This window comes from Serinus canaria, chromosome 21, assembly GCF_022539315.1.
Source record: "Serinus canaria isolate serCan28SL12 chromosome 21, serCan2020, whole genome shotgun sequence".
In the NCBI taxonomy this organism is placed as follows: domain Eukaryota; kingdom Metazoa; phylum Chordata; class Aves; order Passeriformes; family Fringillidae; genus Serinus; species Serinus canaria.
The window spans coordinates 691623-709732 of NC_066334.1; the positions used below are offsets into that span (position 1 = coordinate 691623).

At 52.8% G+C, this 18110-nt stretch overlaps 1 protein-coding gene across 4 annotated transcripts in view; it reads left to right on the forward strand.

Moving 5' to 3' along the window:
- The window catches only part of EPHB2 (EPH receptor B2), a 125212-nt gene that overhangs the window by 81437 nt on the left and 25665 nt on the right, over nucleotides 1-18110 (forward strand). For all 4 annotated transcript variants that reach the window (XM_030231468.2, XM_030231465.2, XM_030231466.2 and 1 more), the window contains exons 4-5: nucleotides 305-460; nucleotides 716-1051. In XM_030231468.2, the coding sequence (XP_030087328.2) occupies nucleotides 305-460; nucleotides 716-1051 (492 nt within the window). The remainder of the gene's footprint in view (nucleotides 1-304; nucleotides 461-715; nucleotides 1052-18110) is intronic.

Genomic DNA, 18110 nt, shown 5'->3' on the forward strand with positions numbered 1-18110 from the left:
GGTACGGCCACTGACATCTTCTTATGTGGCAGTGGCTAAAAATTCCCTCTGCACTCCTACAATCCCTGTTCTGCACTCGTGCTTGGGGAACAGGGACAGAGGTGTCTACATGGGGACCCATCTCTGCAGGTGCCTCCTCAGGGCTTTCCAATCAGCTGTTTTTTCTCTACGGTGCCCACCTGCAGTTATCAGGATTTCCTTTGGACTCTGCAGAGCCCCAGGGGTGGTTTGGGCAGCAGTGCTGGGCTCCAGGCATCCCCCCAGCCCCCTTCTCACTGCTCACCATTGCTCTCTTCTCTTCCAGGCTGTCCCTCGGGAACATTCAAAGCCAGCCAGGGGGATGAAGGGTGTGTCCACTGCCCCATCAACAGCCGGACAACCTCAGAAGGGGCCACAAATTGCGTGTGCCGGAATGGATATTACCGGGCAGACGCTGACCCCGTGGACATGCCGTGCACCAGTATGTGGATCTGGGCACCTGGGAGGGGACCACGTGCTGGGGAAAGGACATGGTCCTCAGTCAAAGCACTGAGGGATGCTTGACAAAGGTGTCTGTCCCAGTGGGGATTTGGGTGGGCAGTGTCTCTGGGCAGTTCTGGCTGAGCCCCTGTGGGCTGGAAGCCCCTGTGAGCTCGGCTCATGCAGAGTCCTGCCCAGGGATGGGGAGGAGGAGGGGTGCAGCTGTCTCACACGTTCCTGTCTGCTTCCTTTCCAGCCATCCCGTCGGCCCCGCAGGCTGTGATCTCCAGCGTGAACGAGACATCGCTGATGCTGGAGTGGAGCCCCCCGCGGGACTCGGGGGGCCGCGAGGACCTGGTGTACAACATCATCTGCAAGAGCTGCGGGGCCGGCCGCGGGGCCTGCACGCGCTGCGGGGACAATGTGCAGTTCGCCCCGCGCCAGCTGGGCCTCACCGAGCCCCGCATCTACATCAGCGACCTGCTGGCTCACACCCAGTACACCTTCGAGATCCAGGCCGTCAACGGCGTCACCGACCAGAGCCCCTTCTCCCCGCAGTTCGCCTCTGTGAACATCACCACCAACCAGGCCGGTAAGGCCCCGGTCCCCCTCCCTCAGAGCTCCTACTCCGGGCTGGGGTGATGTCTTGTGAAGGCTGAGCTAAAACAGAGACTAGGAAGAGCTAAAGAATAAAGTAGGGATTTATGAAGAGGCCTCAAAGAGACCCACCTTGGGCAGCACAACCCAAAATGGCCACAAAAATGGGTGACAGGTCATGGGGTCTCGCACTTTTATAAGTTCTGCTCCATTTGCGTATTGGAGTTAATTGTCCAATTCCAGCTTTAACCCATGAGGTCCCATCCTTCTTGTTTTCTCTCTTCAGCCCACATTGTTTGTGCTCTTGGGCCTGAGATCTGGATCGGCTGTGCTTGGGTCCCCAGCTAGAGAAGGAATTGTTATATCTACCTATTCTGTGAAGAGAGCTCACCATCCCCTAATATGAAGCCCAGACTTACACACTAAAGCAGAATAGAATCTGAAAAATGCAAAAGCTAAAGCCTGAGGCATCAGGGCTGGGCAGTGTCTCTGGGCATGCTGGCTGAGCCCCTGTAGGCTGGAAGGGGACAAGAGGTGGGGTGAGGTGTTGCTTATTCCATAATGTTGGTGGTGATGAGTGAATCCCAAGCCCTGGGTGTCAAAATATCCCTTATTTCAGTGAAAAGCTGGAGGATGCCCCAAGGCAGAGCTGCCTCCCCATCATGGCAGCAGAACAGCTGGTGGCACTGTCCCCTGGTGTCACAGCATCACTCTCCAGCACTGGGTGTGGCTGGGCCTGAGGCTGTTGCCTCGAAGCATCATTGCAGGCACCATCAGAGTGTTGCAGACACACTCCTGGTTCCTGGGGAGGGAAGGTGAGGTGGCTCCAGCATTTTGATGGGAGCTGCAGTCCCTGCTTGGACTGTAGAGAGAGCCACGACAGTCTGAGAAAGCAAAGGAGAGCTGCACAGGAGAGGGGCTGGGAGATGAATATTTGGTATAATGGTCTGGGAATCTGCTCCAATTCCAGTGCCACTGCAGAGTCACTTGGTGAAGCAGCTGAAGCACAGAGCTGGGAGAGTTTCAGTCAGGGTCTCCAGCTCTGTGCAGGGTGGCTTTGCTGGGGGGAGGGATGGTCAGAGTGACTGGTAGTGCTGCTCCCAGGAGGGTCCCCAGCAGCCCCCTGGCAGCTGTTTTGGTGGGCAGGGAGCCCCACTAGCTGCTGGCCAGGGGCTGCCTTCCCAGCCCACCTGGAAGCCATCTGGAGCTGGGCACAGGCCAGGGCTGGGGCTTGGCTGAATGGGATTGAGGTGGAAGGATGCCCGTGAGGCACAGCCCTGCTTGGGAGCAGGAGAGATTCTGGTCCCTCTGAAGTGCCCTGACACTACCTGACCCCAGGGCTGAATTTGGCAGTCATGAGTGAATCACCTGGAGCCCGTGGTGTGTTCTGGCTGCCAGGGATGGTGGGTGGGGTAAAACAGCAGTAGGGCAGGTGGGCATCACTTGGGCATCACTTCCAGAGCATGAGGACAGAGGGAACCTGCAGAAATGCCTGGGGGAATTATTATGTTGCCCTCTGATCTGGAGTTAGCTTGGGAGTGGGGCCAGGGTGTTTTTGAAGCCCTGGAGGCAGGTCTGACACAGGCTGAGCCATGGTTTGGCTCCAAGGAGGGACAGGTCTGCCCCAAGGAGGAGAGGGGAACCGGTCTGGATGACCAGCTTCCTTTACCTGATGGAGATGGGGTGGCTGTAATGCTGCCTGGAGCTAGGAAGGGGCTCTGCACCCTCCCACTGTGCTCCCGTACTATGGATTAATCATTTGATGCTCATATTTCATACTTGCATTTCTCTGCTGTGCTTGAATCACACATGGATCACCCGTGGCTGCTCCCACCTGAGCAAAACCAGCGAGCTGAGTCGAAGGCAAATCTTATTCAGTCCCCTGCATCCTCCTCCTTGTGTTTTCCTGGTTTGACACTCCTTTATTATCAGGGCTCACACTTCTCAGCCTGTGTGATGTCTCTCTTAATGTATCTATTCATTAGCACTAAACACTAACTGTCTGCTTGCTAATTCCTCTGTAATTAGAGGCTCTGGATTCTTCTGCTTACACTCGCACGGGCACCGCCTGGCAGCCTTGATGGAGATCATTAGCAGTTGGTAACAGAAGCTGCAGACACAAAGGCAGAGCTGGGACAGGAGAATGGGGGGTGCTGGGGGAGAGGAGAGGGAGCAGAGGGAGGATGAGCCTCCCTCTGCCTTGGCTCTGGATAGCGGAGCCAGCTGGGGCTCAAACGTTGAATGTGTGATGGGGTTGTGCTCCTGCCACAGCTGGACAAAGCAAAGTGCCCACTACCCCTCAGGTCCTGCAGGAAGTAATGAAAATCCCCCTGGTTCCCCAAGTGAGACAGGGTGAGTGCTGGGGACCCTCTGTACTGCAGGACTGAGGAGAGATGCCCCATCATCAGCACCATCCAAAACCTTCAGGTGTCACCAGTTCTTCAGCACCCACATTTTATAAGGGCATGGAGTGCCAGGACAAGGAGGACTGGCTCCCCACTGCCAGAGGACAGGGTTAGATGGAGTATTTGGAAGTAATTCTTCCCTGGGAGGGTGAGGAGGCCCTGTCACAGGTTGCCCAGAGAAGCTGTAGCTGTCCCATCCCTGGAATTGCCCAAAACCAGGTTGGATGTGGTTTGGAGCACCCTGGGATAGAAGAAGCTGTCCCAGTCCATGGCAAGGGGTGATGAGCTTTAATATCCCTTGCAATCCAAACCATTCTAGGAACCCAGGAGAAATCTCCTGTGAGAGTAAGAAAACAACTCCTCTAGAGCAGCCAGAGGGAAGGAAGGTCCTGAGTGTGGCCAGGTCACTGGCACATGCTGGGTGATGGTTGGGTGACCATCATCTCATGGTCATGACCCCTTTCAGCAAACTAGATCTCCATAAACCTGATCCACCTGCCTTCCTGGGCAATACCCTCTGTCACCTCTGAGCCCAGGCTAGGTTTTCTCTCTGCTCTTCTCAGCAGGCTCTCCTTGACCTCCAGCTCCACACTGTGCATCTCCAGCTCACCTGCACTGCTGCTTCTCACACCCTGCAGCTGAGCAGTATCTCATCTCCCAAAGCTCAGCATCCCTTCAGGAGTTGAAATCCAGGACAGTCCATGTGCCACAGTCCTGTCTGCAGGGACCATGACAGAACCTGGGTGCCACCAAAAGTCCTTTCCCAGCCATTCCTCAACAAATGATCTGTGCCAAGAGTGTGGCCGAGAGCTCTGCCAGCATCCCAAGGGGTCAACGAGCTGAGCCCAGGGCTCTGGATAACAACACTTGACTAATTGAGAGCCTTGCCAGGCACCAGCTCTTGCTGGCAGCCCCTGACTACTAATTTGTGGCCTTTCTTTGGGGAGGGGTAGGGAGTGGGGAGAGCCTTGGTGCTGTGAGGATTTGCAGGCTCTGTCCACACTGTGGACAGGCTGAGTGCCCTGGGAAAGCTGAAGGGAAGGGTTCCATGGTCAGGGATGTGTTAATAGCAGTGGGAAGGGCACTTCCTGGTAACTGGCTTCTGTGACCTGAGGAGGGAGGAAGAAGCCTTGGGCTCTGGAGTATCCAGAGAAAAATTCAAGACCTCCCAGTGGTGGGGGTAAGAGAGCATCCAGGCTCTTGGGAATGTGTCCCTTTTCTGAGCAACTCTTGTCACAGGGGATAAGGAGGGAGGATAAGTGCTGATGTCAGAGGCTCTTGGCTGCAAACAGAGCCACAGAGAGCCATAAAGGGCCCTTAGAGAGGGAGTACAAAGAGTGTGTGCTGAAGAAGCCAATCCACTGTCCCAATAAACCCATCAGGATGATTTCTCCCCCTCTACAGATCCAGAAAAGTTATGATTATTTGCATTATTATTTGGGGTGGCATTTTCCAGCAGTATGTCATGACACAGTGATATGGCTTAGTGGACAAAGTGGCATTCAGTCAAAGGTTGGACTTGATGATCTTGGAGGTCTTTTCCAACCTTCCATGCTTCTCTAGGTCTCTTGGCCAGGAAGATGTGCAGCTCACAGCTCTGTCCCAGGTATCAGTAGGGTTTGAATTTCAGTGGCTGGCACAGCCCAGGTTGTGTCCCAGCCACACAGGGTCTTTTAGGGAGGGCTGTTCCAACAGGACTTGGAGGAGCCCATGAACTCAAGGACAGGTGACCACAATCCAAAGTGAGGACATGGGCCATGGCCCTGCTCTGCAGGGGGTGTCCTAGCACTGGACTGAGCCCAGCCTGATCCTGCTACAAACCTTGAGGAGTTCATCCATGAGCGATGGAGCACAGATGAGACAGATCCCAGGTTGTGCAGAAAGGAGGGGTTTTCTCTCCTCACCTTCAATCAAAACAGTTCCCTTGCAGCCATGGCCCTGGAGCTCTGCTGGCAGAGGCAGCAGGGGCAGGGAGAGGTCGGGGAGCAGGAGAGGTGAAGGGATGAGGTGGGCAAGACCAGACCTTCTCACCAGCCATCCCAGCCTGCTGTTTGCTTGTCACATTAGTGATGCTGCTGGCTAGACAGGGACAGGAGACTTGTACTGCCTGGGGCACAGGAAGTCTTGCTTTTATCTTCTCACTTTCACTGTGTGTCAGAGGATGCGTCTGGCTCCCTTCTTGTGAGGGAGGCACAGGAGAGCCCGTGCTGCTCTGGACACGAGCAGGAGCAGTGGCTCCTCCTGTTCTCTCTCATGCTGCTCAGCTGGGCCCTGCTGCAGCCAAGAGTGAGTGTCTGTGAAACCAGAACCTGAGAAAGTGCAGAAATTACCTCAAAGGGCTGGAATGAGCTTTCCAGAGCTTCAAAGCTCTGAGTATTTGTTTATAATAGAATCCCAGAGTGGTTTGGGTTGGAAGGGACTTTAAAGATTATCCAGTCCCACCTCCTGCATGGGCAGCACCACCTTCCACTAGCACAGGTTGTTCCAAGCCCCATCCAAGCTGGTCTTGAACTTCAACAAGATTTTGACATTCTACTTTCCTGTTTCTTGCAGAATAAAAGGCAGGAAGTTGTAACATTAGAGTATCTCAGATTCCTCATCCAACTTCCCACTTACAGCAGGGCTGCTGCCAGCAGTACATAAGCAAAGTCGTGCCTTTGGGTAGACAGTTGCTGGTTATCTCCAAAGGCAGAGCTCTCCCCATGTCCCACTGACTTTTCCCACATCTGCACCACCCTCCTGGGTAGAGAACTTCTTCCAATGGCCAACCTGACCCTCCCAAGGTATGATTTATGGCCATTGCTCTTCATTCAACTAAGTTTCAAAGGTTCTAGCCCAGAGATGTTTTAGATCAGCCTGAATACCAGTTCAAATCCCAGAATCCCAAAATCCCAGAAGCTGGAGGGACCTTAAAGCTCAGCTCATTCTACCCCCTCTCATGGACAGGGACATCTTCCACTAGACCAGGCTGCTCCAAGCCCTGTCCAGCCTCGCCTGGGACACTTCTAGGGATGGGAATTTTCCTCCAATTCAGTCCTGGCTTTAGGTAAAACATCTTTCAGGAAAAGAATTAGTCTTCAGCCATCAAGAGATAGGCAGCCCTTCAGGTCCTTGTACATGAGCCTGTGTAGATCTCTGCCTTTTTTCCCAATGAAATCACTGATTTTCTAAGGAAATACAGGAGACTCTGTCTGTCAGGACACCAGTAAAACATTTGATTTGGGAAACTGCAAGCTGGAAACGTTTCTGTAAAGTCTGTCCAGGAACTGCAGAAATGGGAGACCACAATGACCCAAGTGGGGAAGCCTCAGCTGAGCTGAGGTGACTGAGATCCATGAGAAGCACTTTCACACTTCTTGATGTTTCAAGACCTGAGCTTTGGAGCCATCTCACACATGGAGGAGCCAGGACAAAGCCTGTTTCTCTGTGTGACAGAGCAAGCTGGAGGGTCCTGACGTCCCTTACATCCCAGGTTTCATCTTTTGTAGACTTCCCTGGATGTGTTTCTGTGACAATGTGGCCTGCACCCATGCTCCAAATCTCCTGAAACCTTGACATCCTCACGGCTGCTTCTCTTACCCCAGTTAAGATCCAGACCTTGCCTTCCATGGACCCGTGTACCATCCTGGTTCCATCGTCTATCTTCTCACCCTCTTCCACTCACCCACAGCGACCATCTTCACCCTGATGGCCATCAAAACATGATGTGGTTTTGCTTTTGCTGCCCTCCTCCCCTCTCTTGTTGCCCAACCTGTTGCCTTTACTGCATCCCCCCCAGCCTGCAGCAGCTGGCAGCAAGTGCCCAGGAGGGATCCTGCCATGCCCAAATCCCTTCTCCTCTGCCACTGGAAACCTTCTGCAGCACATGGCAGGAGCTTTGTCAGCTGCTGGCTCTTCAGGAGTCTCTTCCCACTCCTGTGGTGGGCATTTGGGGGGATGTTGGCAGAGCAGGGGATGGGCTGCACTGCTGGAGCTTCCCGAGCAGATGCCCTTCCCTGCCCATCACCATCTCTGTGGGCTCCTCCTCCTGCTGACTCTTAGGCTTCCCTGTTGCATAAATTACACCATGAGTTTGAGGATCGTTTTCCCCACACCTGTCTGGGGCTTCAGAAACCTATTCCAGTGCATCTGGAGCTGACTTCGGTCAGAAACAACAGTCTGTCCATGATGGATGTGGTGGAAAGTCCCTTTGCTCCCCCAGGGTACCACCATCCCTGCTCTGTGCTGTGCTGGGAGCCCATGGGAAGGCTCCAGGGCTCTCCTTTTCCTCCTGTGTTCCAGATGGCTGATTTATGTCTCCTTCTGCCCTTGGCAAGCACAGCCCTGGGGCCCTGCCCTGGGGCAGGTAGGCAGTTGTTCCAAAGGGGTTACTGCAGCCTCCTGGCTAGGTGTCCTTTTAGTGGGGTCCCTGTGGGAAGGGATGAGTCTCTGTGTGCCCCTGTGCAAGCAGGAAGATGCTCACAGTGCCTGCCCCTCCACAGGCTGGTCCATGGCCATCTCTGCCCTGGCAGGGGTGCAGGAGGCAGCTGCATCTCTGGGGCTGGCAAGGAATTCTCTTCCCAAGAGAAAATGGTATTTCCAAAACTTTCCCCTACACAGGGAACCTGGTGGAGTTTGCCATGCAAGAGAGCAAGGGAAAAGGTTCAGTTACAAATTAGTAAGACTTAATGGTGCTCCAAGGGCTATAGCCACCCTCCAGAGCCAGGCTGGGAGTGCTGGGGGGTTCCCCTTGAGAAGAGAAGGCTCCAGGGAGACCTCAGAGCCCCTTGCAGGGCCTAAAGAGGCCCCAAAAGAGCAGGAGAGGGACTTAGGACAAGACATGGAGGGACAGGACCCAGGGAATGGCTTCCACTGCCAGAGGGCAGGGACAAATGGGATATTGGGAAGGAATTGTTCCCTGTCAGGGTGGGGAGGCCCTGGCACAGGGTACCCAGAGCAGCTGTGGCTGCCCCTGGATCCTTGGAAATGCCCAAGGCCAGGTGGATGAGGCTTGGAGCAGCCTGGAACAGTGGAAGGTGTCCCTATCCATGGCAGGGGTGGAAAGGTCCTTTCCAACCTGAACTGTTCTGTGATTCCATGGTTGCTCTGCAGCAGACATCACTTTTTCAAGGACTATAGCTCTAAACTTTCTGTGTTTGAAATTTTGAAGTCAGGTTCTTCCTAAGGGTAGTTCTTCCTAAGGTAGTAATCATTGCAATTAATGACAGCAATTAATGACAGCAATTAATTGGCACTTTTGGGGAAAGTATCATTTTATGGAAAATCTGGGGGGCAGGTTGGAGGGGGGGGGTGGTTCTGGCTCCCTCTGTGTTCCTGCTTTCCAACAGCCTTTTGCTGGGGGCATGCCATGATCTGGAGCAGATGAGTTTTCCATGTGCAGAGGGGTCCAGGAGGTGGGGACACCCTTGGCACCTTGTGACCCCAAAGCTGCTCTGGCAGCAGTGTGGGGGGTGCCAGGAGCCTCTGGAGCAGCTCCTCTGTGTGGGAACAAAGCCCTGCAGGCCGGGTGACACATGCAAATGGGACATGCAAACAAAGAGCTCAAACACAGCCAAACCCTCGGCTGCCTGGGCCAAGTCGCTGGGCTTGTGGCATTAGCAACTGCTTTAAAGGCTGTAATCTACACCAAAGCCTGCCTTGATTTAAGTGGGGCTGCAGCCAGGACCAGCCTTGGGCTGCTTTGCCATGTTTTTAAGATTTTCCAGCGTTTGTAGTTACAGACTCAAGGAGCTGCAAGCTGGGCCCACTGGGAGGTTTTCCAGACACTTGACACAGCGTGGGTACCACTCTGATGGGGCCACCTTGCCAAGAACCTCGGAACAAAAACCTCTCACACTGTGAAACACCAATTTTCCAGAGCTCCAGCAAGTCCAGGAATATCCCAGACCTGAGAATTTTTACTCCTTTAAGGGCAAATGTTGCTTATTAAAGAGCCTGAGTGCTGCCATTCCTTGCTTCCCTCAGCTTCTGCTGGAGAGAATTGGTTCCAAAAGTGTGTGGCTCCTGAACGTGGCATCACAGGGGCAGAAGTGGGAAAGGAATCGGGGGGACAAATGTTGTAATAGTCCAAGGAATAGTGAACCCTTTTAGCAGGAGAGTCACAGACACACAAATGCTGCTGGAGGGGCTTCTGGAGGGCCTAACCTCCCATGCAAAGCAGGGTCACCAGGGTCACCATGGAGGGCAAGTCAGGAGAATCCTCCCTTCTTCCCTTCCTCATCCAGGTATTCCCCACTGTGGTGCATTCAGTGCTCGTGCTGGAGGAAGGCATCTGAGTTCAAATGCATTCTCCAGGAGGGCCCATGGTGTAAAAACCTGTGATACTTAAATGGCCAGAGAGAGTTTTAGCCAGAAAAGCAAAAAATGAAGGAGGTTTTAACCAGAGAAACCGATTTTCAGTTCAATACCTGAATTGGTTTGGACTCTGAGCTGAACAGGAGCACAAAAAGCAGGGGCCTTGGGGTCAGTGGTGGCACCCGGAGCGGGGACTGTGTGGGACTGGGGTGCCGTGGGGCAAGGAGGGAGGGCTGGTTTGGATTAGGTGTCCTGCAGGTGAGATAGTGGTGAGAGACATCCACATCTCTGGGAATGTGGGGGTCAGTTGTCCCATCTGTCCCCTCTGCCCATGCTGGAGAAACAGAGCTCACCCCCACCCCTGTGCCTGCTCCATCTGCCTGAAGCCTTGCACAGAGGCCATGTGTGTTCCTCCACTTCAAACACATTTTTCCAGACTGATGGAGCCTGGATCCCCAGCCTAGAGTCTCCAAGCCCTGTGGATTGAAGGTCAGGACAGCCCTTGCTCTGTGACTGATCACAGCACTGTCCTGGCTCCTGTACAGCATCACCTCTAGCCTCACTGCACAGGGTGTGGGAACACTATCCTGGGGAATGTCCTGCTCTGGACCCACAGGGAATCCTGCTCCCCACATGTTGGAGCTACCTGGGTTACCCACTCAGACTGAGTCCCTGGGTGAAGGCAGTGAGAGGGAAGCTTGCTCCCTTCCCCCAAGGCTTTCCAAGTCTCCCCCTTCACACAGGACAGTCACAGGTATCCCCTGCCAGATGTTCTGACAGAAATTCTGCTCTGACAGAACCTTCTTCCCCACATCTCCCCATTCCCTCATTCCCTGCCCTGTCCCGTGGCTCTGGACTGGCTGGTGCCTTGCAGCATCATGGTGCATTTCCCTGCCACTCTGTCTTCATCCGCGGGTCAGGCAGTTAATCCTGACCCTGATCACAGCCGCTGCTGCATGGGGTAATTGAAAATGCCAGAATTCCCTGCTGATCTTCGTATAATAAAAGCAGTTCCCCCCCCCCTCCAAACCCCGTCCAGTAACCTGACACTCCAGGGACCGAGATCTGTCAGGAGGGCTCCGAGGAGATGCTGGAAAGCTCCCAGCTGTTCACCTCGCCTTTTCCCCTGGGTGATTTCAAAGTGTTGCCAGGGAGAGGCCACAGGCTGGGCTGGCTTTGCTCTCTCTGAGTCGTGAGTGTTTTCCAGAGCAAATGTTGACTCTGTCTGACATGACATGGGTTAGTGGAATTAAAGTGATCAGAGATAGGGGGTTTGCTGCCTGTAACCTGATTCTTTCAGTTAAGCCAGCAGAGGAATGGATGCTTTGATTTTACCGGATCTTGATAGCGCTGCCCCACTAGCCAGGAGTAGGGGCTCAGCCTTGGGACTGGCAGGTGAGGAGGGGCTGGCTGCAGACTGGGAGGAAGATTGCATGGCAGCCGTTCAAATGGGTCTAAAGATGATGAAAGAGAAGCTGGAAAGGTCCTCGTGTCTCCCCTGCAGGCTGGAGCCACACAGTCCCACCAGGCACTCCCAGAAGATGCTGCCATCAGAGTCTGAGTCCCTGGGCTGCTCCCTGCAGTGCTGCCCTGGCTGGTGGAAGTGTCTTTTCCCATTTTATTCCCTTTACAGCAGTGGTCCAGCTTCCCAGCCTGTACACTGTGAGCTTCCACAGATCACAGCAGCACCAAGGCTGCAAAGTGGCCCTGGAGTGCCATGGACATTTGTCCAGTGTGTAGCTGGATGTGGGCTTGGTTTATTGGGAGCCAGACTTCCTAGAAAACACTGGCAGTGATGGTGGCCCAAGAGTCAGGACCTGACACAGAAAATTGGCCTCTGCTATCAAAGTCTATTAGAAAAGGATGCCCTGATGTGTCCTTTGGGATGGGATGAACCAGAATACTGAATTATAAAATCACAGAATCCCAGACTGGGTTGGGTTGAAAGGAACCTTGAAGATCATTTCATTCTACTCCCTCCCATAGGCAGGGACACCTGCCACTATCCCAGGTTGCTCCAAGCCCTGTCCAAACTGGCCTTAGCCTCTTCCAGGGATGAGGCAGATAGAGGTGGGATAGGAGGGAGGGTGAGCTCAGGATGTTGAAAAAGCAGGGCTGGGAGAAAGGAACAGCTCCCAGATGGAAGTTTTTGTTGAATATAAAAGAGGAAGATGTCCTAGGAGAGTCCTGGGGCTCCTGGAACTGCTCAGAGTTGTGGTGTTGTGGGGATGGATTAGAGAGACAAACACATGAGCTGCCTAAGAACCCTCAAATCAACTCAGAGACATAGAAGCAAGGAGGAAAATGGGCCTATTTCTTTCTCATTGCTCCAAAACAATTCTTCATTGTGGGATGCCCTTCTGCTGCTTTTTATCAGGTTTCTCCTAATTAATTTCCCTGAGCTTTAGAGAGAGTTTTACCAATTACATGAACTTTGGATGCATTGAGGATCTCTCACACCACTCCCAGCAGAACTGGGATGATAGGAAATGCAGGAACAGCCTCCTCCCTTCCCTGAGCAGGGGGGCACAGCCAAAAATACTCAGTGGAAGTGCCCAGGGGAGAGGGAAGAGCAGCTCTGCAGGGCTGAGCTGAGACAGGGAAGTGTCACCTTGGACACACTCAGAGGAATATCAAACCTCAGCAAGAAGATGGATGCTATCTCTGGAGAGATGGATCTTGGGTACTGAACTCAGTTTTGAGGTTTATGTTTGAAAAAGGAGATTAACAAAAAATTAGAAAAGGTAGAGGAGGGAGTCATCAGGCTGATAAATGTGTGAAGTGCTCAGGAAACTACTTGGAAAACAGAAAGGAATCACAGAATCATTGGCTGATTGGTGTTGCAAGGGACCTTAAAGATCTTCCAGTTCCAACACTCCACAGACAAAAAGGAAATATTTTCACTATCTTTCAGCTCGTCCATGATGACAATATTCTTTTTCTAGACTCCTCCTCCATTTAGTTACAAAACCCAGAAAAGTTCCTGCAGTCGGAAACTGAAGTCCATAAACTTTAACCTGAAAATAAAAGGTGGATTTTCAAAGAGAGCTTGAGGGAAACCTCCCCAGAGGCATGGTGGGCTCAGCATCATCTGAAGTCCTCAAAGGAGGCAGGGGGTGTGTCTGTAGCATACTCAGGGGGTCAACACAAGTGTTTCAGCTATTTTTAGCTCTGCCTGGGTTTGTACAGATGTTCAGACCTGGGTGTTATAGAGCTTTTCCCAATTCTCTGCTAAATTGTTCTCCTCTTGTGCTGTCTCATTGCACTGCCCTGGGTTTGGTGTGACCTTCTTCAGGCTTTCCTGTGATTAAATAGTGATTTTTTTCTCCTGGAAAACTTACATTTTGTTCCTTACTGTTTTCTTCCATTTCCTTCTTTCCCTTTATACTTTTCATTGTTTCCAGCAAGTCCCAAAGTAGCAAATATTTTTATAAAAGTCAAATTCTGGCTATGCCAAGCCTGAGGCTTTGTGGTGCAACCAACACCCCCTTTGTCCCTGCAGGAGATCAGGCAAATCCTTACTTACAGAACCCAAAGCCTCTTGTGGAGGTTCAGTGCAGGTTAAGCTGCCATTGTGAGATGGATCTGTGCCACCTGGGGTTTGGTTTCCCTTAGCACAGGCTGCTGAAGTAGCCTTGTGGTACTGCTCTGGAGCCATGGAGCTCCTGGTTTCGTGCCCAGGGAGGTGTTATCCTCATGTCACAGCATCCTCAGAGAGCAGCTCTCTCACAGGAAAGCCTGGACATGCTTTCAGTCAAAGATGTAAAGCTGTAAAGAGAGATGTGCCTGGGTGGGATCTTTAGCAAAAGCTCTTTCAAAAAATAAAAAACCACAGCTCTTTCATAAAAGTGGCTTCAGCTTCATAATCAGGGCCCCGACCTTCACTTGTGATCTTCCCTTTTTTTTTTTTTTTTTTTTTTTTTTTTCTCTTTAGAAGACATATTTTAGATTCTGGATGTGCCTCAGCTACAGTGCCTGGGAAGCAAGACATGGTGGGGCTCGTTTATAGGGATGTGACAGAGAAGGAATGTGTTTCATGACCAAAAATTGGGATTTTATCTAGAGCTAGTCAGAAAGGCTAAGGGGTGATGATACAGAGGGGCTACTGAGGGTAGCCCCATCCTTGGAGTTTTAAAGATTCACCTAATACAGGGTGTGACGGTAGACCAGAAGCTCTGGGAGTCCCATCCTAGCAGCATTCCTGGGATTTGGTGCTCTGGGGATGTGAAGGGGGCAGTGGGAGAGGAGGGTTCAGTCCTGTCAGCCTTCACAGCTCTTCTCTGCTCCGTGTGAAGGCACCTGGGCCTCTTGGGTCATCCCTTTTCTCAGCACAGTCTGTGGAATGGAATATAGAATATTTCAGTTGGAAATACCTACAATGATCATCTAGGCCAGCTGCTTCACCTAGACATGGATAATGAATGTGGGAGAGGCCAGAGCAGCACAGCCTGGGCTGTATCTGCTGCTACTGACCCCACACCATGGCTCTGGGACCAAGCCAAGAGCACAGGATGCATTTCCTTGGCTGTTACCCTTTTGTTAGATTAGAGCATCAGGATATGTCAGCCCCACCCTGACACGGGCTAGACCCACCTCGAGGTACCAGAAGCATTGGCTTCTGTGAGGCTGAAGGTACTACACTAATTCTGGGGAGGTCAAAACCAGCCTGGTGGCTTTGGTACTTCCCTTGCCAAACCCCACTGTGACCACACATTTCCTCCCCAGTGGGTATTTGAGCCTTCCTGAGAGGCAGTCAGTCAAGCAGGACTTAAGATCCCAGTTGTTCCATAAGGATGCCTTTATGGAAAATATGGTGTGTAGTGGGACCTGAGACCTGCCTGGCTATGTCCACGTTGTGACATTGAGCCAGCCTGGTTTGAAAGGACAATGTCTTGAGGTATCTTCGAATCCCAGAATGATTTGGGTTGGAAGGGACCTCAAAGCCCATCCCATTCCACTCCCTGGCATGGCAGGGACACCTTCCACTGTCCCAGGCTGCTCCAAGCCCTGTCCAAACTGGCCTTGGGCATTTGAGAGATCCAGGGACAGCCACAGCTACTCTGGGTACCCTGTGCGAGGGCCTCCCCACCCTCACAGGGAACAGCTCCTTCCCAATATCCCATTTGGCCATGCCCTCTGGTAATACGAAGCCATTCCCTGTGTCCTGTCCCTCCATCCCTTGTCCCCAGTCCCTCTGCAGCTCTCCTGGAGCCCCTTTAGGCCCTGGAAGGGGCTATGAGCTCTCCCTGGAGCCTCTTCTTCTCCAGGCTGACCACCCCCAGCTCTCCCAGCCTGGCTCCAGAGCAGAGGGGCTCCAGCCTATGGAACATCTCCATAGCCTCCTCTGGGCTTGCTCCAACTCCTCCACGTCCTTTCTATGCTGGGACCCCAGGGCTGGAGGCAGAATTGCAGGGGGGTCTCTCCAGAGCTGAGCAGAGGAGCAGAAAACCCCTCCCTGGACCTGCTGCCCATGCCATGGGATCAGCCCAGGACACAGATGGTGTCTGCCATTCCAGCCCTGGCAAAGCTCAGGAGTGATCCCTTCAGGGAGGTGATGGCCATGCAGCTCTGCTGGCAAGACCTGAGCATGGGGGGACCTCCTGAACCCCATCCTTCCCAAGTACTTCCAATTCCTGAGCTCAGGCAGTGCCCTGTGTGTGCTGCAGAGCTGTCAGCACCCCCACACTGATCCTGCAGAGGTGCCCCAGCCTCAGAAGTCTGCTCTGCTGCCTGGATTAAGATAAACTGCCAAATGCCCAGCCCAGCCTGGGCAGGGGTCTGTCTGTGACCAGTGTTGTGTGGCCGTGCAGGAGCTCGGGGTGGTGACCACGGAAGTGTCACTGGCATATCTCCTGTGCTTCTGCCCCAGAGGGGTCACCGTGTGGGACATGTTGGCTTTGTACATTAGTGGATTTTCATTAAGCTTGTTTTACACTCCACTGGTGGTTTTGGTGTGGTTTATTTCTCCAGCAACTCAGGGAAGCCACAGGGCTGCACTCTGAGGAATCTGAGGCCATCCCTGATCAAGAGGATGCAGAAAGTGCCTTTCAAGGACTGCAGTGGTTGGGTTTGCCTCAGTGCCCCGTGCTGATAATGCCAAGGGTGTGGGTTTGTTCCCCATATTGGACCATTCACTTCAGAGATGGACTCCGTGATCTTTGTGGATCCTTTCCAACTCAGATTATTCTGTGAAATCTGTGCAATCAAATGGCATTGAGGTTTAATGGATTCAGTCAGGAGCAGTGTTTCCATCAGCTGTGGAATGAAGGAAGGTCTGTTTGTTTTTTGCACTTTTGGGACATACCTACCCCTGGAGACCCCATTGGGATAAATCCACCTCTGTTCACACCTTCATGGTGACATCACAGGGTGGTCAAGGCTCTGAAAGTGGGGACTCTCCATATCTGATCTCCTCTGTGTGTCGCAGGACACAGTCAGCTGCCTGGGCATTGTGTCAGAATCCAGCTGAAGCTGTTCCTGCTGACTGGACCTGGGAAAGTCACTCTGGCTGGCTCATCTAAACTGGTTTCAAGCTCAGACATCCAGTGCCAGCCCATCCCTGATTCACAGGACTGGGGGCCTCTCTGTGCACCTCAGGCCCTCACCTGGCATAAAGGGTGTGACAAAGGACCATGTTTTGTGACACTGCAGTGCTGTGCTCTGTTAGCAAAAAGTCCAGGAGAGGGATTGATTGTTTCCATCTGCTTGGAACAAGAAGGAAACAAACAATCTTGAGGCCACACCAGGGCTCCTGCGTCTTCTGGGGCTCCCAGTATCACCCTCATGGACAAACTGGAGCAGGTCCAGCAGGACAATGAGGTTACCCTGAGGCTGGGGCTAGAGCATCAGAGGTGAGGGCAGCTGAGAGCTGGGTCTGATCAGCCTGGAGAGGAGGAGGCTGAGGGGCATTGAGGGGGAGAACAGTGGCAATGTCCACAAGGCATAACCAGCAAAATCCCAGTGGAATGTGAGGGAAAGTTTCTGCCCCAAAGACCAAGGCAGCTGGGGGCTGCTGCTCAGAGAGCCTGTGAGAGCTCCATCCATGGGGATCAGATTCACTAGGTCTCATCTGGACACAGTCCTGAGCAAAACAATCTCATTTTGTAATTACTCTGCCAGCCCGTGGAACCAGAAACATCCAGAGGTCCCTTCTGTGATTTTATTGCTGTGTACTCCCTGGTGTCTGTGATAAGAGCAGCAGTTACTGAGGACATGCAGTGGGGAGGCTCCTGCTCTTCTGGAGCCCCTCCCTTGCCCCAGCTGCAGGAAAGGTGCTGAGGTTGCTGTAGTCATTCATCTCCCCTGCCTCCTCCCACCATGGAGCGCATTTGCCTTATTAAGCTCATTAGATGAGCCCCACCTCATCCATTTGGGTCTTTTGCTGAGCCAAACAAGAGCAGGTTCACCAGGTACCAGCAGCACATGAGTGACACACATCCTGCTCTAGCTGTTGTTTGGTACATCTCCTTCAGGAGAGGCAGGAGATGCCTTGGAGAAGTCCTGTACTCCCAAGCAGGGGTATAGTGCATGGAGTTGGAAGAAGAACATCGCAGAGACCTCACTCCTTCCAGGAGGAACCTGGAGCTGAGGAGCATCTCTAGCTGCAAGGCCACTGAACCTATGCCTGAATCATGGGATGTTGCCACATCCTGGTGTGGTGGAACGGCTCTGGCCATACATGGCCCCTGTCCTGGAAAAGCCCAGTGTGTAAATGTGGGATCAGTTCCCAGAGCAGGTGGCAGAGATGCAGGCTGTGTGCTTCCTTTAGTCCAGTGCCATCCATGCCACAGGGCATCCACAGCACTTTCACATCTTCCTTCTAAGCTTGGTCTCCAGAGACAGATGTTTGTCTTGAAAATTGCAGATGTCCTAGAGAATCTGTTTCAACAAGGAAGCAGTGAGCTCCGGCAAGAACTGACAGGCTCCAGAAACATTACCTGTGTTTTATCTTCATGCCAGCGTGAGAAACTCTTGCCAGGAGTTTGGAAAGATGTAGCCTGAAGCAGTGGGACAGGGATATCAAGGTGGGAGGGGAGCAGTGCCACAGAGTGAGGGGAAGGCTGAGGTGACACAGAGGGTTTCAGACTGTTGGGTAATGGGGCTTTGCTCAAGCAGAAATGGATGGAAGGATTGGCCTCAGGATCTGTTGGAATCATGGCGTGGTTTGGGTTGCAAGGGACCTTAAAGCTCATCCAGTCCCACCCCCTGCCATGGGCAGGGACACTTTCCACCAGACCAGGTTGCTCCAAGCCCCATCCAGCCTGGCCTGGGACACTTCTTCCAGGGATGGAAGTTCTCTGCTGTCCTTCTAGTTTTGTTCTCCTGGACAAAACTGGAGCTCAACAACACTGCTGA